The 22172-nt window shown below is 34.7% G+C and overlaps 1 protein-coding gene across 3 annotated transcripts in view; it reads right to left on the bottom strand.

Annotated features, from left to right (window-relative positions):
* Positions 1-14349, bottom strand: part of LOC140694096 (uncharacterized) — a 33153-nt gene extending 18804 nt beyond the window's left edge. For all 3 annotated transcript variants that reach the window (XM_072957537.1, XM_072957539.1, XM_072957538.1), the window contains exons 1-9: positions 13783-14349; positions 11620-11740; positions 10257-10322; positions 9395-9458; positions 7981-8048; positions 5887-6018; positions 4434-4541; positions 2472-2582; positions 2031-2093 (exon numbers count right to left, since the gene is read on the bottom strand). In XM_072957537.1, coding sequence (XP_072813638.1) covers positions 5971-6018; positions 7981-8048; positions 9395-9458; positions 10257-10322; positions 11620-11740; positions 13783-14315 — 900 coding nt within the window. In that variant the 5' untranslated portion in view covers positions 14316-14349 and the 3' untranslated portion in view covers positions 2031-2093; positions 2472-2582; positions 4434-4541; positions 5887-5970. The remainder of the gene's footprint in view (positions 1-2030; positions 2094-2471; positions 2583-4433; positions 4542-5886; positions 6019-7980; positions 8049-9394; positions 9459-10256; positions 10323-11619; positions 11741-13782) is intronic.
* Positions 14350-22172: the final 7823 nt, after the last annotated feature.

Here is a 22172-nt window from a genome sequence, read left to right as displayed (position 1 = left end):
TCATAACATGGGCAATTTATCACCAAAAATCTTCTTCCTCCAGTAAGACCTGGGAAATAACTCACAGTATCTTCCGGTTCAAGGTGAAGTTTACTAACAGAACCCACAAAAGGCTCTGGGTAGAGAAAAAGGACTATTTACTAACTTTGAAAGCATTTTTCCAAACTCTTTGGATTATGCCCTTTGACCCTAACAATTTTCTAAGATCTTTAAAACATCTGGCAATATTATTAGACTTCTTAAGAGATTTAAAAGAATTAAATATATATAATAAATGAGTATCTATATTAACATTTCCTCAAAATAAAATTTAACATTACTTTCACAAGTTGAGTAAAGCAGTATCTTTTATTTTTGGTGTCAAAGTGTACCAAAAATTACATTTATATACAGTAGACAATATTTCTTGGCAGGCAAAAATATAACCAAATGCTTCTTACTTCATGTTTTGAACAATCACCTTAACAATCCTAGATGAATAATAATGTTCTTTGTGTTTATAACTTAATTATATTTTTATTATCTAATGATTTATTATTTAAAGATATTTAATAATATTTACTATTAATGACATTCATGTATTCATTCAATATATATTACCATTTATTACAAGAAAACATTTTAAAGCACTGTGATGGTAATTATTGGCTTTCATGATGCAACTTCCATTGAAGTATATTAACACCAATGTAATGATACAAAATAATGGGTAATATTGTCACCATCTAGTCACCAGTGAATATGGGTAATAGGTTTGGTTGAAAGGTCCAAATTCTATTCTAAATTTTTACCATTTCATTATTATGGTTACACGGAGATGGAGAAGCTAAATGATCTTTTTTTTTAATGTTCAAAAGTACAGCCATAAGAAGAAACTCGGTGTTATATAAAAATAGACAAGAATGATAACCTCCATACTTATCAAACACCCAGAAGAAAGGCGATGGAAATTGTATCTCTACATAAGGTATTTCCTAATAGAAACTTTCCTGTTTTTCTGTTTTCATATATATCAAATAGAAATGGCTACCTTAGATTTGGGCAGAAAAGTAAATGAAGACGGTTATCTGAATTGCCAAACAAAGATCAAGCGCTGAAAAATTCATTTCTATTATTTATTTCTATTGAGTGTCAGTTAATAAGACTATGATGATTTCTTCTGGATTTGTGATTGAAAAAAAAGTTACTTATTTTTCTAAGCCTGTGGAAGACCACTATGGTCTACATCCTACCATCTGCAACTTGGTACACATCAACATTTGAATAGAAAGGGTCAAATTAACTCATATGTGTCTCACATATATGGATTATCTTCAGTTTCACAGGGATACATAGACATTAAGGCAAACCTATTATAATATCTTTAATAAATGTTGTGAAACTAAAAAAATTCAAGGATTTATTCTTTGTAAAGTACATGCTTGTTTCTACTATTATACACTTATTCTGGCTGCTATTAAAGAACTTAGGACAGACCATCACCAATATTATTGAAAAAAAATTTAAAAACTATATACACCACACAGATTGAGATAAAAAATAATTTCCAACATCCCAGATATCCTATTGTCCTTCCCAGTTAAATCACCCATCTCCAAAATCACTATTGTAACACTTATTAAAATTAGTTCTGTCTCTCTTCTAGAACTTCATATAAATTAATTTGTACAATGTGTTCTTTTATTCTGTGGCTTCTTTTGCTCAATATAAGTTTTGTCTTACCATAATGTATTAAACTGGGAGAAGTAAAGATTATAAACTACAGATGGCAAGGGCTGTCTCTACTTAATTTTTACAAAGTGCCTAGTTTATAAAATATGTTTTTATGTAAATAACACTTAATGGAGTTTTTTAAAGGTCAAATGGGCTTTCCTTAGGGACAACTTGGAGTTATTGTAACCACAGGTCCAAATAAGCATTTAGCAGGGATGATGTAGAAGAGATTCAAGTATGTATATGTAAGGTATGTATACCAATTCAGAATATAATGTATTTTTAGAAGAGAATAAATTAGTCTCTGCTAGACTCACCTTTGTGGTGTCATGTGCATTCTATGTGTCTTCTACAATGTTGGATAGATCCACAAGTAATTCCTTTAAAACCAGAAACCCAAATCAGTAGTTAGGAAAGAGAAGGTATCATTTTTATTAGACAGTAGCTGAAGTATAAAATATTTTCGGTCAAGTTTTTTTTTTTTTTAATTCCAGAAATAGATTGCTTGTTTGCCTTAAAAATTTATGACAATTTTCCAGTGGTTTCATTTTTTAATTTTACATAATACATACAGTTTACTAAATTTTCTAAGGCAAATTCTCTTCCCAATTTTGCATCTTTGGCTATGAATATTTTGAGTAGCATAATATAGAACTTAGAAGTAGTAAGAAATCTTTTTCTCAACCTCTTTTAAAAAATTTTTCACTCTATGTTCCTGTTGGAAGTTTACATGCAAGATGTATACAATCAGACTTTACCAGGGTATCATCGGTGCAGTTGTCCTTCCAGACCTCTGTGCAACCACGTGTCTCTCAGTTCAACCCTACAGAGAACTCCATCACCGTCAACATCAAATACCTTGAAGCAAACTAAAGAAAAGAAACTCTTATGGAGGAAAATTACTTTTATATTCTGAAGTATAATACATTTTATTACAAGCTGCCCTAATGAAATTACTTATTTCCTCAAACAACTACATTCTGGATTAAGTTCATATTTGGAGGAGATTGTGTCATTAAAGTCCTTTGAACTTGTAGGAATTCCTGTACACTTCACAAGTCTCTCTCCTTATATAATTAGCCAGCTTAGAGAACTCTATCCTTCACCTAAATCTAAAGTTAAATTTCTTGCAAACTGAAAAAGAAGGGCCAAGTTACTATACAATATCTCAGATTTTGAGAAGGTAATTAAAGCTTTTAAATTAATTTCTAATATTTATAACTGATCACTTCAGAGTTGATTCTTACAATGCAGAAAATATTCCATCTACATTAAGAATCAACAAAAAGCTGCTACAGTCAGCCCCCTGTATCCATTGGTTCTGCATTCACAGGTATAAACAATAGATCAAAATATATATATATATATAAATTTTCCCAGAAAGTTCTCAAAAGCAAAACTTGAATTTGCTATGCACTGACAACTATTCACATATCGTTTAAATTGTATTTACAAATAATTACATTGTATTAGGTATTACAAGTAACCTAGAGATGATTTAAAGTATACAGGAGGATGTGCATAGTTTATATGCAAATACTATGCCATTTTACATAAGGACATGAGCATCCATGGATTTGGTATCTGAGGGGGTCTCAGAACCAATCCTCAGCAGATAATGAGACATGACTGTATAAAGATTTTGCCTCTCCAATGTAATTAATGTGCACCCAATATTTTTGCCTAAGAACAATTTCAAATCTTCAATGAAGTTTATATAGAACAAGCTAAAAACCCAAAGAATCAGCACTTTGCTAATTAACAACAATATCAGCAAAATTGCTAGTTAGTCTAGTTGGTTAACTTCCACTAGTCCACTGGCAAAAAAATAAATTTAAAAAAAATTTAAGACAACAATTAACCTCAATTGAGAAACAAAGACTTCAGCCTCTTTAATACCAGAACTTTAATGTGAACAAATAATGTATCACAAAGCCAGGTTAGAGTAATGGTATACTATCAGGGAAGATAAAAGAAATCTAAATTTTTAAGATTAAATAATTATCTACTTCACACACCCATGTAATAATTATGCTATTAAGTTAACTGAGTGCATCACAGTACAACATTACTAAAGAATATTGAACTATTAAGTATCATACCCAAAATATGCAGTATTTGTGAAGCTGTATTTTAGAAAGATGCAGAGATAATGACCCTAGTGAATATGTAAGAATTAGGTTCCAATTAAATGTAAACTGCTGCATTTTTCTAAACAAATATGGTTAAGATTTAGGAATGTAATATGCTTATAAATTATGCCATAATATTTTAGCTAGGCTTAAAAGATAAATTTAGTATTTAATAAAATTGTTTTATCATAAATTTAATTTTGCTAATAAAATATCAATATACACAGTGATAGAAAATAAGTTGCAATTCAAGTTAAGCAAGACAAATTTTCTATATAGACTACCAGAAAATATTTTCTATATGCTTAACATTTTCAAACACATCATGACTGATGTAGTTCATTTATCATGAATTGCACATTTATCTGGAAAATCAACCATTATTAATAACAAAGATCTTAAATTACTCCACAGTAAAAAAGAATAGATGATTGAACTTTTACACTGACCTCAGTAAAACCTTAGCAAGAGATTGCTATTTGCAAAAGGGATGAAAATTCAAGCCTTAATCAGATGATTTTTCACATGAATGGATGCTAATTTTTTCTCTGTATAGCTTCCAAATTTTGTGATGTTTAACACACTTACATTTCTGTCTTTCAGCCGGAGGTCCTCTGCAACAAGCTGATAGCCCACAGGATATCTCCTTAAAATCTATGTGGCTGTCATGATTTTCATCAAAAGCATTAAATAAACCTGTAAAATAGGAACACAGAATAAATCACAGCCAACAAACTTCTTGTTAATATTGACATGCTTATGAAAGGAGGCATGACTCACATAAACTGATTTAGTTTTTAAAAGTTATCAGTAGTTTCCACTGTCTTAGGAAGTTTGTTTTTTTTTCCCCCCCAGCATAATTATAACCAAAATTTAACTTCCTAGAAGAAAATACTATCATTTAGTGTTTGGTTTTGTCTGCATACCTGTCTCTATCTTATATTAATTCCAAAAGTCAAAAGTGATTGTAGAATGTAAAAAACAAAAATGTATTTTAAAAATTTAACTGGAAAAAAGTCAGAGACCACAATTATCCTAATTTGGAAAGACTAAGAAGAAAAAGGAAAAAAGAAGAAGAAAAGTTGAACTGTATCAAAGATATACTGTGTTGTTATTAATGAGCTACATACAGCTCCTTCATGAAGCAAAGAAAACTAACACACTATATTATAAGAGACAGAAATTCTGTACTGCAGTCTTCATTGTACCACTTAATCTGTATAACTAAATATATTAAATTTCAGAAATAAAGGGCAATTTATAATCTAATCCTGTGGTTTTTAAACTTTTCCTAAAAAATAAATGGAATCATTTTATTTTCAAATGAAATGATTTCTCAATCTCTAATTATAAAAAGGTAAAAACATAACTGCACTGCTGAAGTAGAAGCCCTGTCTGTTCTAGTTCCCCTAACAAATATTTCTAAAACACACTAGAAACCTGAAGAATACAGACTGTCTATTTCAAGAATCTAATTCTGTGTCCTCAAAGAGCAGAAAATTGAAGCTAAGAAGTAGTTAAATGACTTGCTAAAAGTAAGAAATTTTTTTAAAAAGTTCTGAATCAGAAGAAGAAACCAAGCTTTCAGATTTCAAATACAGTTTTTGTGATTATCACCCACAACTGCTCCTTGTAAACCTCATTTAATATATATAGTAGTGAAAAGTTTAGAGCTAAGTGGGGACCTTAGAGATGGTCTAGTCCAGTGGTTTTTAATTTTTTAAGGGTGGGGGAAGGATACAGCAGTGGAACCTTCTTCTATATAAAAGAAATACAATAGACACTCCTCAGCTGAGGAAGAGGTGGGGTCAAGTGTGGAAGCTAGAGCTTTGCCTATTCAGTGTCCACCACCCTGACCCTGCACCAGACGCTGAGGCACCACACTGGAGCACAGTTTCATAAAGATTGTCTTGTTCAAACTGATTTTATATATGAGAATATTCAGGTGCAGAACGGTAAACCGACTTACACAAGGCTCCAAAGGTGGAACAAGGCTCACGTGTTTAGAAAGAACATTTGTAGAAAATAGAAGGATTCCCACCTTCACTCAGAGATGGACGAATTGGTGGTGAAGGCAATGGGCCAAATGTTTCTAAATCAAATCATCCAGTTCGGGATTGAGCCCTCAGCAACCAATAGCATTACTCCAGATGAATGATGTCTGATTCTTCCACTGACAATCAAATCAAACAAGATTATAAAATCTCACTCTTCTCTTCTGGACAATTAAGTAGTTCATCCTGATAATGTAACTTCTAAATATACATTTTAATTTCCCAGTTAAACTGTTAAAAAACTACCTAAAACAAAAACTCTGAAAGACAAATATATTGTAACTAAAGTGGCATGAAAATTCAATTCAAATTAACATAAAAGAGGCTTTAAAATGGGAAAAAAGTTTGCAATTTCCCATTAAGCAGGCTGTTTAATTCCAACATGTAAAATAATAAACTAAGATACTTATTTTTTGCTTCCCACACTTTTATCTGTATACCCTTTGGTGATTTTAATCTGTATCTTGGATTTGAAAATTCTTGATCATAGTCTCTCCTGGCTACACAGGTAACACACTAATAGCAGAAACTGTGTTTGATTTATCCTGTCACTATTGTAACCACTTACACATTTAATACTTATTAAATAAATGTACAAAGGGGATAGACCTAAGCTTCTCCTTCTTGGCCCTAAAATTCTTACTACCCCTCCTATAAAGGCAGGAGCCTCCTCTATAGGACAGAGTGTAAATGTATCTCCTGAGAAGGATTCCCCAACAAGGGCTGTCTTTACAGCATGCTTTTAGATGTTTTTATGGGACATTTCAATAAAAGAATCAAGGACCTAAGCTTCCCAGTATGGTGGGAGTTGTGATGGGCATGGGAGGATGCTCACTTGGGAGGATGAGATGTTAAAGACACTAACAGTGAAAAGGACAGGACAAGATGAAGGGCGATTGGGAAACAGGACCACAGAGATGTGACATCTACTTCCCACTGTCATCTAAGTGATACCTAATTGAAAGAAACATTTCTACAGTTAAATTCTATAATGGGGGGTTATTTAAATGAAGCACAAATATACTCAATGAGTAGATCACATAATTTTTAGAGATTCAGAGTGCAGTAGCATTTTCAGAGTAGTTTTTACATCAATAACTAGTATTTATAAATTCCTGTGTGCTAAACAAGTATGTGGAATTATTTCCATTTTGCTTTTAGACTTACTACAGCTTAACGTATTCACTGCACTGATACAGAGTAATTTTTCTAATGAATAAAAATGATAATGTACAACCTTGTTAAAGATTCTTTAATTTCACCATCACCAGATTTATGAACATTTAGGCCTATGTGTCAGGCCCCGTTTCTTACCAGCTTTTTCACCAACACCTTACATTGAGGTTATATTGCATTACCCAGAGGTCAGGAAATGTTCTTTCACACATCCACATCTTTATTAGGTCCTGTGTCCTCTGAGGAGAAACATTCTCCCCACTTTCACATCCTTCCATTTTACAGCCTAACCACTAATCCTTCTCTAAACACCTTCTAATGCTTTCCAACCTCACCAGCTACCCTAGGATTTTAACTTCTCTCTTCTGCAACTGTCCTCCACTGTATATAGTATCCAATATTCAAGTGAAGTATGAGTCCTCATTTACAGGTCTGTGGCCTCTCTAGATTACAAAGTATTTGGATTCAGTAACCTTGTCCTTTTATCACTTTTGCTGCTAGAGTTCCTTTCATAGGACCTGATACATAGTAACCACACAATAAATACTTCCTGAATGAATAAATGAATGAATGAATGAATAGCCAAGGCAATCTTCACAGCCAAGGCTTCCCCAACCCAGCTCAGTATTCTTTCTGTTATATCAAAGAGACTCTGCCCCATGAAACAATAGACCCTGCACATTTTAACAAATGTATACAATTATTAGGAACTATTATTAGAACAGAGACTAGCACTACTGTTCTCATAGTTATGTCACATAAGTAGTGTATTAAAGCTCGTTCTGATTTCTTGTTTATACAAATCAGCTATGTCTGTCACCAGTTTAAATGTTAGTAATTTAGAAAACAAAAGTTATTGATTTATCTACTCATCAGAAATCATTACAACAGATCTATTTACATACCTCTTCTGTCAGTTTATATACCAACTGGAAAAGAAGGGGTGTACAGTCAACTCTGAGAGTATAATTGCCTGCAAAATAAATAAGAGAGAATTTTAATACCTCCAAATGGACTACAAACCTGTATTTAATTCTAACTTTATTTTCTAATTATAAACAATATATAACAGATTTCAAATTCAAGGCATCATTCCTGGAGAATTAAAAATAGGGTGGACCTTACAGATTATCATATTCAGTGAAGTATGTCAGACAGAGAAAGGCAAATATCACATTCTATCACTTATATGTGGAATGTAAACAAACAAAAAAATGATACAAATGAACTTATTTACAAACCAGAAATAGACTCATGACATAGAAAAGAAACTATGGTTACCCAAGGGGAAAGGGGGAAGGGAAGAGATATGTTAGGAGTTCAGGATTAACAGATATACACTATTATATATGAAACAGATAACCAACAAGGACCTACTGTATAGTACAGGGAATTATATTCAGTAACTTATAATAACCTATAATGGAAAAGAATCTAAAAACAATGTATATGTATATGTATATGTATATTTATATGTATATTTATATAACTGAGTAACTTTGCTGTACACCTGAAACTAATATTACAAATCAAATGTACTTCAGTAAAAAGAAATAAATAAAATTTTAGAATAGATAGATAGGTAGGGAGATAAATAGACAGACAGGCAGACAGTCTGGCTAAAACTAAAACACAAGGTGGAAATAACTCTTCAGGAGCCAGAGAGGCTGCAGCACACACTCAGGATAGGAGACTGCAGAGGCAGACTCTGCTGCTAAGGCTGCAGCTCCTGCAGTAAAAGGGTCATTGCTTATTACGGCAGCAGTACCTAGGGGTCTTTGGCAAAGGAAGTGGTAAGGCCATAATGTTCATGTTTTTATTCATTCATTCAATTCAATATGAAGACTTTAGACTAGAGCATGTCAGTAACTAACATGTGTCCTGTGACACTTACCTAGAAATAACCATAATACGATGAAAGCCTACAGATGCACATGCCACATGTCAGGGTCAAAAGGAAGTTTGTAGTGGGTGCTTATTTCAGAGTTGTTCCAATACATACAGGAACTATTTCTGTATGAAATATTTTAGCCCAACTTTTAAAAATAGCTCCACAGGAAGAATGTCAAAAGTACTAAAGTTTTAAGTAGTAATCCAAGATAGGCAAATGGTAAATATACTAAAGAAATTAGGATCAATAGCTTAGTTATGAATCATATTGATTCATTTGAATCATAATAATGTTCTCTCTGGTAAAATGGAGAAATGGAGGTATTATTGAGGCATCTCATAGAAAGAGGATAATCCTAGTTTATGAGTTGGAGTTGATAGACTTAAATACTGGTATACTATTTAATGACAATCTGAAATAAAATTTACCTTCTGTGTATGAGTCTGCATTGATATATGCAACCTCTCTCTCCTGGAGTGTTTTCACATTCTCCTGTAGTTGAAGCAAAGCAGTCACTTAACTCACAGCGTTTACAATTTTGGAAATACAAGCAAAACAAATTAATTCAGTAAAAGAGTGGTTTGCAGATACCATTATAAATCAAACACCTATGCTTTTGACCATAATTTTAAGAAAATGCTATTAACTGGTTGATAATATTAATGCAATTAAAAGAAGAAAGAAAAATATTAGTGATGCTGTACCCGCTGTTCATAGCAACAGCAGGGAGACCCAGAGGAAAACTGCCCCTGATCCCCTGCACCATAATATGAAGGGGGAAGGCTCGGAGATGCTCAGCCTCACCCTGGATCTACTGGAAGAGGACTGCTCAAAGTAAGGCCTGGAAATCTGTATTTTTAAAAGGTGTCTCTGGAAATCCTTACAGACATTAAAGTATGAGATCCCTTGATGTTGGGGATCCAAGTAACTTTACCATATTAAAAGTGAGGAAGTTGGAAATTTGATTTATCAAGAATTTTTTGAAAGAGAAGATATTGATGAAAAAGAAAAATATAGGAGGGGAGGATAGAGAAAAAAACTCGAGGGAGAGAAGATGGCTATTAGGACAAAGACAAGACATTTCTCACACATACATGCACACACGCACACACATTCTAGAAAAATACAGCAGAAGAAGACTAATGCCATCACACAACATGGGAATATGCAGAGAGAACTCTTTTCTTCTCTTTGTTTCTCTCTCTCTCTCTAGCTTGATACCTTATAAAAGCAGTTACAGTAAAAACATTTAAAGCTGTGAGTGGTCATCCCACAAATGAGAATTCTCACCTCTGCACTTGACCACATGGGATAGATGACAGCTGATTCTGCGGCAGAGTTTCCATTATGACAGAGCTACAGTAGAAATAAAAAAGATTCCTTAATTATATGTAAAGGTAAATGTGCTGCTGAATATGATCAAGAAGCTAGTAGAAAATGGGAAACAATATTCAAATTGTCTTTTAACTCACATGAATTTAAATTAATGCAAGGCATATTATCTTGTATCTTGGATTTATTTTATCTGTATTTTAAGCTGCTTAAATTATAAAAAGACACATGTATTTCTATATACATGTGTTCACAAGAAATTACATATTTCTAAAAGTAAATGACCTTAATGAATAAGCTCTGATTCATCTAAATAAGTGTATTATGAAATGCATGTTCATAACAACAACATAATAATAAGACTTTGCCATATAAATGGAATCAAATGTGATACAAGTAACTGTGATTTTATTCCCATACTTATTTGATTCATATTATTATTTTAAAGTATGCAGAAATGAGTCAGAAGGAAAGCATTTTAAAAACCATTCACAATAATAAGAAAGATATGACATTCTTTAAATCAATTCTATAAAATTTGGACTCATAAATGATGAACAAAACAGAGGATAGTCACAGGAAAGTGCTTTTTGGTGCGCCTGCCTTTAAAAAAATACACAAGCCTACCTTGAACATGTAAGAACTTAGAGTTACTGGAAAGAGAGACTAAGGGAAGAAGATGAAAGAAGGGGGTCTATGAGAGACACTTTAAAATAAAGCATTAAGAGCCAGTGACAAATGAAAATTAATCATAATTGAATTAAAAATAAATCCTTGAAATTTTAGAGTAATTCAATTTACAAAATCATTGTATTACACTTCCCAACTAGGCACTTTTGTAAAAGGTAAAATATACCTATGGTTACAATTTAGTGTTGAATCCATAAAGGAGAGACTATAATCAGAGTATAGTCATCTAAAAAGAGCATGTTGTTTTCCTGGATAGAAGAAATCCAAGGAAACTGTAAAAACTTGAAAATTAATGCCAAGGATCTAAATCAGATTTTCAATAGGCTAATTCACTTGTCAGAAGCAGCTTCCTAGGTTTGACTATTTTCTGAGCTTACAGATTTTACTTACTTATCACAAAACCAATATAAATAGAAACTAAAATATTTTAAAAATAATGAAAAAATTGGTTTGTGCTTAGTAATTAAGAGGTTGTTCTGTTTTGCCAAACTGATGTAAAAGCAAAAACAAACTCTATTTCTTAAATTTTCTTGTTTTTATCCAAATTAAAACAGTATCAGGTAATGGAACACATCTGTGATTACCCTGAGATACATGTTGACCAAGAAGATATGTTTACTGTCTTAGTTACCTCAGCCCATTTGTGGAACCCAGAAGTCCAAATTTTTCTGCATCCCAGCTGGCAAAAATGGCAGTTCTTCTCAGTCTTCAGCTTGTAATCATTGTTAACATACATGGTTAGGTACATCTGCCTAAAAACAAAGGAAAATTCACTGAAGTCACTTTCTGTCATCACTTGCCATGGAAACATTATTTACCTCTACTAATCAGTTTTCCAAAATTCTGGACAACTTCTTATAAATCAGCAGTTCCACTGGTTAGGTCAATACCTCCAAATACCCAGAAGTCCTGATGATCTCCCAGAATAACACATCTGTCTGGAAAGGAAGGCATTCAAAAGAATGACAACTTAGAATGTATTATAAAGAGCAGTAATTTATGTTTTTAAATTAAACTTCCTCCTGCTTGAGTTTCCTCCATAGAAAACCATCAAGGTACTGTCTCCTTTTAGAATTTACCTTTTTTCCCCACATTTAATTATATCACATCAACCAGGAAAAAAATATTAAGAGTTGATTAAGATTTACCTTCTCTTACTCCTGTAATCTTTGTAAAAACAAAATGTTTTAAGACATTTTAAAAAATTCACCAACTCACCAAGTTTCACAGATCCTCAGGTAGTTCTGATTACATCATAAATGCTTGTGACTTTCTTGAAGTTATGAACATGCATTTTAACCTTCGTAGAATTTCACAAAGGGAACAAATTACTTCACATAGAGCATTATGTCTAACAGGTTCCTTCCAATGTTTTATTATAAGTCTCAGAAGTACAGAAAACTGTTTAATACGATGATAAATTCCCATATGCCCACCACCTAAATTCAATCATTGTTAATACTGTTGAACTATTTGCAAGCGAGTTGTGCAAATCATGACAGTTGTCTCCTATGTATTTAAGAATGCACCTTACGGTGAAATCAAATAAAAAAATCAGTATTTTGTATTTTTTCTCCCTCATAGCTCTATTGTTGGTATTTATTTAAACTCCAAAATTATTACTCAACATGAAAAAGAATCTTGTTCTTACCAATTTTTTTTTTTAAAAAAAATGTGTATTTGTCCATTTAGAGCTCAAATCAATTAAGGGATATAAGCCCCAGGTGCTTTTTTTTGGTATTTTGACCAGGGAAGATTTCTGTTTCTGACTTTTCTCTTAAACTGTTACTGAAGCTACATGCTCTGTTTTCCTTGTGTCTGTATGTATCTGTTTATAAATCACATTTTTCATTGTGTACCTCTAGAGGGTATTAATACATGAGATAATAAAGTCTCCTATGTTAAAGGAACTCTGTTCTAATTGAGTTAAATAAACACTTTTTAAAAATTCTTATAAAATAAAACTGAACTTCTAATACCTTAAGAGTTCTGAAATTTTAAAACAAGCTTCTTACAGAACTTATAAAATACTTGCAGAATCCAAATTCAAATTGCTAAGGCAAATCATTAATCAACAAGGCTCATTCAACCATTTTAGTTTAATAAAAAACAGCTATCTCCTCTCTGATTCATCAGTGTGAAGTTTCCCTTTCCCTCTACATTTCAAGCCAGTCAAACTAAAGTTCTGATCATGCCATGCTCTTTTCCAGCCCTGCACAAGCTGTCCTCTGCAGCTGGCGTTTACTGCCTGTCTTGATTCCGTGGAAAACTTACTGTTTGTGTAAAATTAAGCTCAATGAGCACATGTTCTGTGGTCATGCCTCCTTAATACCAGAACTGTCTGGGGTTAGTAACAGTAACGACTATGATGGTAAGCGCACGGGGCCATGTAGCAGTTACGCGTTCACCACTGTGACCACTTAACCCTCCCCCACAGAAGTGACCAGTGAACTTCGCTCCTTTCCCCCTTCTCTCCTACTCCTTCCCTTAAGTTAACCTAATATTTTGCATGTACAGTGTTTTGACAGTTATCTGAAACACTGTTTTAAACCGTCAGTTGAAAAGGGAAGACAAAATGTTACACCTGGCCCAGAGGAGGAGAGGGGTGGGGAGTGGCTCAGAGGAAGCCGAACAGGACGCGCGGCCTCGGATCACAACACAGCCCCTTTCCTTCCCAAGTTTCGCAGCCGGGAAAGCAGAGGCGTGGGGCCCGGACCGCTTCGGGGCCTTCGTGGGAGGCCGAGGGAGGGACGGAGACCCGCGCAGGGCTGGGGAGGGGCCCGCAGGGACTCACCGTCTGTGCAGCGGCTCCTGACCCACAGCTGGGCGGGCGGCGGTGGCGGTAGAGGCTGCGGTGCCGGCTGAGGCGGCTGTTCCGGCTGAGGGGGCCGAAGCGGTGGCGGCTGCGGTGCCGGCTGAGGGGGCTGAGGCGGCATCGGCGGCGGTACCGGCTGAAGCGGCCGCGGCTGCGGTGCCAGCTGAGGGGGCTGGGCGGTCGGCGGTGACGGTAGAGGCTGCGGTGCCGGCTGAGGCGGCTGTTACGGCTGAGGGGGCCGAGGCGGCGGCGGCTGCGGTGCCGGCTGAAGGGGCTGAAGCGGCGGCGGTTGCGGTGCCGGCTGAGGGGGCTGAGGCGTCGGCAGCGGCTGCTGGAAAGACTTGTGGGACTCGAAGGCTTTCGCCTGGTTTTCCAGGGTCGCCATGGCGGCCTCCCGCCCCGCGTGTACAGCCCCCGGAGTCGCCGGCCCGACCAGCGGCTCCGGTCAGCAGCGGTGGCAGTGAACGAAGCTCGGGGCCACCAGCCGGTGGGGACCCCAAGCGCGCGGCCATCTTGGAGCCGTCCCGACAGTCCCCGCGGCCCTGCGTCCTGCCACGCTCGGCCGGTGGGGCGGGGCCGGGCCGCGGGATTGACAGCAGAAGGCAGCGGCCTCCGCCAATGGCTGCCTCGCTCGCCCCTTGGGCTCAAAGAGCCGCCACGGCTGCTGGAGTTACTGCCGTTCTTCCCGGCGAGGGACGGGGGGTACTACACGGGGATCGGGAGGGCGGTTCGGGGGCGGGGTTGCAAGGCACGGCGAGGAGGGTGGGGAGGGCGGGTGACTTGTGATTGAGGGTCTCTCTCGGCGAGGGGCGTCCCCGGATGACGCATAGCAGGTGGCAGGGAGGCCGGGCAGTGGGCTGGGAGCCCGAGACCCCTGCGGGGCGCTTGCTCACCCCGCGGCGCGGGCGGAGGGCCGGCTCGCCGGACAGCCTGCTATAATATGTTGACTGTTACATATTTGGCCTTACCCTTGTTAGTAGCCTCAAATCACTCCTTGTTCACCTTCAGGATCATTACCATAGATATACTTCTGACAATCCTCGTACTTAACTATGTTCCCTCATGCTACAGGGTCATACACATGCTATTCTCACTCTTAGAAATAATCTTTTACAGATCAATCCCCTACTCCCCTCAAGGGATTTGCCTATCTAATTCCAATCACTCTCATTGCTCAGCTAATTTGTGAATTCATAAAGCCCATTACATTAACATAATTCCTTAACACCATGTAATTCTCCTTTATCACAATTATTAAAGTATACTTTATAATAACATAAAAACTCTTCCATGCATGAAGGTTGATATTCAACAATTAAGTTCACTGTATGAAGTTGTAAGTACATATACTGTATATTATGAAAAATGATAAGGAATTACATACTATAGTTAAATTCATTCATATTTTTTTCATAGAAATATGGAAATATTTATTCCAAGTTGGATCATCACTATATGTGTGTGTGTATGTATGTATATATCTTTCATCCTTCATTCACATTATAAGTTCTGATAAAATATTGCCAACAATTAACTTTTATACCAAGGAAGGAAAGAGGAAGGAAGGAAAGAAGGAAATGGAGGGGTTTTAGAACTCTTGAGATTGAGACATATTAGATAAAAACTCAGATCTGTACATTTGTATATGATAATTATTTTCCTGAAATTATATAAAAACGCATAAAGAAAACTGAAAGCTAAATATAAAATTATTTACAACCCAAATTTGAGGTTAATTTATATCTTCAATTGATATGCATTTTTTTAAATTTAATATTACACTGTTCCATTGCTATAATCAAATTCATAAACAGAAAACTTTATATGATATATAATCCTCTCACCATTTATAACATCTCTGAAAGCATTTTTGAAGTAGAATATTTTATATTTAAAGTTTTTATCATTAGAAAGGCTTTGAATATTTTAACACTATTAGATTTAATTTACTTCATCGTATTATTTTTTCCAATACATGTGAAATAATATCTTATATGGTTTTGATTCATTCTTTAAGTAGTTTGTTAATATTGTGTAATAAGTGAATTCATGGAATATTGTTATAGAGTTAGACATTTTTATTTGAAGATGTCATCTTTTGTAGTATAATAATAAGGCCATTATTGTAGGAATGTGAAGGAGTTAGACATTGCTTTTAGTAAAATCATCACTCTAACGGGCATATTGGCAATAGCAGCATGCGGTTAAGATCATGTCAATTTTTTGTAAATCTTTAACAAATTCTGAAATCACTCTGGTTGCTTGCAAATTTATAAAACACAATTACTTAGTGGAAGAACAAGGCTGTAGTCAGTGCATGACAAAGGAATGCTGCTTAATAAATAAGTGAGAAGAATTAAGTTTAATTCAAGGAAAGCAGCATTCTTAAAATATTTTGAATTGATTCGAGAAACAGATTTTATGATTATTTAGCAGAGCTTATATAGACATTTATGTGTGTGTGTGTGTATCCTTCATCTCTGTATCAATTCAAATAAGATTTTGCCAAAAAAATAAATTTTAGAGCCAAAAAACCCAATCAAAAAGAAAGAAAAGAAGAGGGAAGGAAAGCAGGAAGGCAACTTAACATCAAAAAATTACATCATTATTTAGAGTAAAGATCTATATCAACTAAACATTTGTATTGTGACCTCCACATTCCACTAAAACTTATGCCATTTACCTACAAATATAAGCTTTTATTTGCTTCTACAATAAATAATACATAAATTTAATGAAACTGCAGCTCAAAAGACGGAAATAGCATTAGAAATTCAGTCATCCAGTGCAGTAGCTAAAGCATGGGTATGACCTGACTCTAAGCAATCAGAGAACAACCAAGAAAATGTGCCAAACTGTTGGATATCCAGATTTGTTCCCAGGGCAGGGAAATAGGCATATCAAGATAAGTAAAAGAATATACCATGTTTAAAGCTTAATTATAATGCAAAATAGATATATATCTATATCTATTTCAAAATGTTAAATTTAAAATTGGACCAGAAAAAAAAATAAATAAAATTACTTCTATAGAGAAAACAAAGAATAGCCTTGTCTTCTTCTATTAAAGACTGACTAGCCACCAAATATTATGGAAATAGCTATAAAGCTTTAAGAAAAAATATTATAATTCTATAATTGTGTTACCACTAATGTTGTTATGTTTGTAGTTAAGCCAAAGTAATACCAAGACATTCAAAGAATCAGAAGGAATGGTAACTATATATTTATCCTAAATATATATATATAAATACTAAGTAAAGGATACATTTTTTAAAATTTAAGAAGTACGATATGATTATATAAATGCTATGTTAAAGGGTATTGAATCTACAGGTAGACAAAATAAGGATCACGTCTATTTTGAAAATATTTCAAAATAAATGCCAATAAATAAAAGTAATTCTTAAAATGATACTTCCGTCTAACTTGTTTGATTTTGTAAATGCATGTTACTTTATATCAATTTGCATTATTGATTATTATATGGTTAATAACACAGATACAATTAAAAGAAAATTATAAAAAAGTTGAGATAGCAAAAATAACTTTCTTTTCTAATATTTACAAATAAAAGATTTAACAGTGAATTTTTATCAATCATAAGTCTTTATATTTTAAGTATAATATAAAATTATAATGGAGAAAAAAGTAAGCAAAAAATGATTCAAATAAAAATGTTAAGGGGAATAATCGTTTATAACATTTTTGTTTTTTCAGAGAAATGGCATCATAATGCAACTGATGGAAGTAATAATCTGAAAGGCTATTTTGGAAGGGTTGATGTCTTTCAGTTTGGTTGACTGACAATATGCTATTTGACTTTTGGATAACGTATGCCTGGAATTTGGACAGAAGGACAGGAAATTTTAAAGGCTTAATAAAGACAGTAATCTAGGAAATTATTTGGAAACAGGAATTATGTTGATGGTAAACTATGTGAACTATAAAGTCACCTAAATGCATTGAACCATGTATTTAAGAGGAAAACAGTATATATAAAAATATTTATAATTTACACTTGTCATAGTATCATAAGCTATTGAAATGAATGTAATAATTTTAACATGCATGTAATTTGTAGGTTGCAATTCAAAGAAATCAAACACTATTTCACTGCTAAAAACAGACATTATTTTGCTAATATGTGAAAATCAGTAATGTAATTACATTCATGCATCATTATGATCCGTAAAAGTAATACACTTTTATGCTGAGGCAATTAGATCAAACTTCATGAATAAGAAATATGGTAATGTGATAAACTGATCTTCTGGGAGATGCGGATTTTTCTTTACATGCTTTATGACTCAGGAATGTTTCATACTCCTCCTGAGACAGAGTAGAAAGACAGTGTGAATAATCAAAAAAAGAAAACATGACCGTTGCAGTGACACTCTGTGTTGCATTTGGTGCTTGACCACATCGGGGCACGATTTTACTGTTTTGAAATTTTTATGCATTTCGGTGTTTATTTTGTACTGCAGGATACGTGGAGACCAAGTTATGCATCTTGTAATTTAATATTGAGATGATCAATTATGGAAGTGATTAACAGATGTTTCCTTTCATCACTCTCTTAGCTTTACTAACGCATACAAGTCTAAAAGTATTTTCATCAGCTGTTGACAGTAGAACACTCACAATGTTATTTCACAAAGACCTCAGAAAAGACTGCCAAACATGGAGTACCAATTGAAGTGTAATTTCTTTGGTTTCCAATTTGAATTTATAATTTATGTGTGTAAAATGTTTTTAGTGGAGAGTATGGGGACTGAGCCCAGGACTTCATACATGCTCAACCTGTGCTCTACCACTGGGCTATACACTCCCCCCAAATTAGATTAGATTTGGGGTTTAACATCTGAGTAATATAAATAAGAACTGAAATTTATAAAATCCATGCTATAAAATTCATGATAGGAAGTAAAACATTGTCTAAAATAATGAAAAGACAACTCGCAGAATAAGAAAAGATACTCGCAAATCATACATCTGATGTGAGGCATAGATTCAAAGTATATAAAGAACGTTTACAACTCAACCATGAAAAGATGAACCAAAATTTAATATATGCACTCCAGATATTTCTACTACTTGAACATTAAATTGCCACAGAAGGAAATATGGAATATTGTCAAATTATATAAAGCTACATTTTAATTAGATCTAAAGGAGAACACTATAGTTTCAGAAATTTGGAAATGGGTTAGGAGCTTAAAAATGTATAACACTTTTACGGCTGGAAAGATTCCATTTCCACAGCTCTTACCCCTTCCTTTGATGCTTATGCCCTGTCAATAACATTATAACATTTTAAGTGCTCTACCTGCATAGAAGTTCTCAGCTCTCTGTCTTGAGGATGCTGCTAAAGTCATCCACTAAAATCCAAGTCACGTCTCATTTCTGTCCCCTACAAAAGGTTCACTGGCTTGTAAATGTGCCTACTGGGAAAGTTATTCAAGTTTCTTATCTTGGCTTCAGAGCCTTCCACACGCTGGTCTCGATCTGTCTGTTCACCTGCTGGGGTTCTCAGTAAAGCGTCAACCGCCCCGGACCCTTTTCCTTTCTGAACAGGTCATCCTGCTCTCTAGCCTTGGCATCTAAGCGTGGTCAGTTCCTCTGTGCCAATGCCCCAGCTCAGACTGGCTTGCTCCCATATCCACCTCAAATACGCTTCCACTCCGACACCTTTGTCTTCTCTCCAAGGCAGCGTACGTCTTTCCATACGGATTATCAGGACCTTGTGTCGTGCCCTTTAATTATTGAATCTAATTCAGTGATACAGAGGGGCGTTGTGTACTCACTAGAAGCATAAATTCTGACGCCTGATTGGATGAGGGCTAATCCATGTCTGTTAAGAGGAGAGTGACCTTGGGAAATTTACATAATTTCTAGGTTCAAATTTTCTCATCAGAAAAATCATAGGTAATCACTGAACCCATTTTGTTGGTTTAATTCAGAGCATTAATTTGGATCTTGCATACACAATATTTTGCATACTTCCTGGCATATGCATCGATTTGTATATATTTGCAATTCTTACCATTACAGGAAAAAAAAAAAAACTAAATCCTTGAGGTGCCTGTATCCTGAATCATACCATAAATATTCTTGGCTCAAGCAATGTTTGTTAAGTGATTCTACATACCATGAAATGCACTGTTGGTTTTTTCCCCCCACAAATTCTGGCTCCAGAAATATCCATTGAGTGAACAAATTAATCAGCCTAAACTTGGCTAGATTAAATTTTTCTAATCTCTTTCCAATTCTTACTTCAATATAAACCTCTCTTTATATCACATAAACTGTTTTATTAAAATAGCATAAGTAATAATTTTTGAGAACCTTGTATTTTTGAAATTCTATCAGTATTTCCTGGCTTTTACATGTAATAAGATATAACATAACATTCTAGTAGGACACTTATAAAACACCTGTATTGCACTTGATTGGTCAAAACAACATGAACTGTTGGAAACACTGGATATCATCAGAGAAGTTCTGAGTTTTAGTTTGATGTCTGATATACATAAACAACGTGTGATATTAATACTGATGCTAGTGATGACAGTAATTGTCATTTATCAGATACGTTTTATCTAAGTCACTAACTCAGATAACTTTCATAATATTTGGGCTCTGTCATTCTATTATGGGTAGAGACACCTGTCTAAATTCGTTAAAAAACATAAAACTAATATTTAAAAAATATAACAACACATGTTTTTGTTAGTCTGACAAATGAGACACTATGAAAAGTCCTCATACAAAACAACTAGTTTTTGGATGAGAGATGTTTTAAAGACATTTCTGGCCAAGGAAACTGCTAAGTTCCTCCTGTTCAAACAAATAAGCAAATAAAGCTGGAGCAAAATCTTGAGCACCGAGAAACTACTAATAACAACTCATTCTGTGAACAAACCCCACATCTGCACTGTCATTGGATTCCTAAGTCTGGGTCTGGGCAGGTCGTTAGAGCTGACTGGAGACTGTGGCTTTAAGTCTGAAGTCCTACAAAAGGGGTAAAGTGCCCAAGGTTGGTGGCATCCCCAGGTTCCTGACAAAGACCGTCGCAGGGTCTCGCAGAAATAAGGGCCTCTGGCTGCCACTGATGAAAGCCAACGGCATTCGAGTTTAGAGTTAAAGGCCACCAAGCCCAGGACAAAACCTCCACGAGGAGTGAGAATCAGTAGGTTGGATGGGGAGACCTGCATCCCCCAGAGGACTTCAGACTTGCAAACATCAGTAGCAGAATATAAAATAACCACGTATGAATGTTTAAAGGTAAGACCAATGAGGTCACAAAAATGACCAGTAAGAGACTATCAAAAATGACCAGGCAGATTTGAAAGAGAACCAAATGAAACATTTAGGAAAAAAAATTTAGATAGCTGGGGAAAAAAAGCAAACAAACAAGATGAGTGGACCTCTTCAGACTTAACATAAAGAAAACTGGTGAACGGAAGACACCCCCCAAATTGTCTATAATTTTCATTTAGGGGAGATGGAAAATATTTTTTGAAACATTGAAACCTACGAAGGAAAATTAAGAATATCTAACATTTGTCTAATGAGTGCCTTCAAAGGATAGGAGAGAGAGAAGGAAGGTGAAGTTACACTTGTAATTATAACACGTTGAATTTTCCAAAACTGAAGAAGGATAAGGATCCACAGGTATTAACTCACAATCTATACCCAACAGGATAAACTAAAGCAAAAATAAATGGAAATACTGCAATAAAACTGTAGAAACAAAAGATTTATTTTGAAAGAAAAAGAAAAAAAGTTTACCTACAAGGAAGTGAGTATTAAACTGACAGATTTCTCAACAGCACCAGAAATATTTTTTAAAAAGTGAAAAATGTTCAAATTCATGAGAGAAAATCATTATCAACCTAGAATTCTGTACCCGTAAAATATGTCATTTAAACCAATTTGGGAAGTATTGACGTTTTCATAATATTAAGTTTGACCTATGAATTTGAAATGGTTTCCCTATTTAAGTTTCCTTTCATTTCTTTTATGATTCTTTCTGAAACATAAAAAATAATTTTTATGGTTTCAGAGTCGAAGTTTTACTTTTAGTTTTCAAAATTTATTCCTGAGTATATTAGACTTTTTGATGTTGTTGTAAATGAAATTGCCTTCTTGTTTTTAATTTGTTTCTTCAATGTTAGCACACAGAAATACTATACTCCTCAAAATTGATCTACAATTTCAAGGTGATTTCTTACCAAGAACTCAGATGTCTTTTTTATATGCAACATTGGACAAGCTGATCTTAAAAATCATTAGGAAATGCAAGAGGATCAGAATAACCAAAACAATTTTTAAAAATTAAAGTTGGAAGATTCACATGTCCCAAT

The sequence above is a fragment of the Vicugna pacos genome, unplaced genomic scaffold (assembly GCF_048564905.1).
Source record: "Vicugna pacos unplaced genomic scaffold, VicPac4 scaffold_20, whole genome shotgun sequence".
In the NCBI taxonomy this organism is placed as follows: Eukaryota; Metazoa; Chordata; class Mammalia; order Artiodactyla; family Camelidae; genus Vicugna; species Vicugna pacos.
The sequence above is the reverse complement of the archived record's forward strand: the minus strand, read 5'-3'. Positions and strand labels throughout refer to the sequence as shown.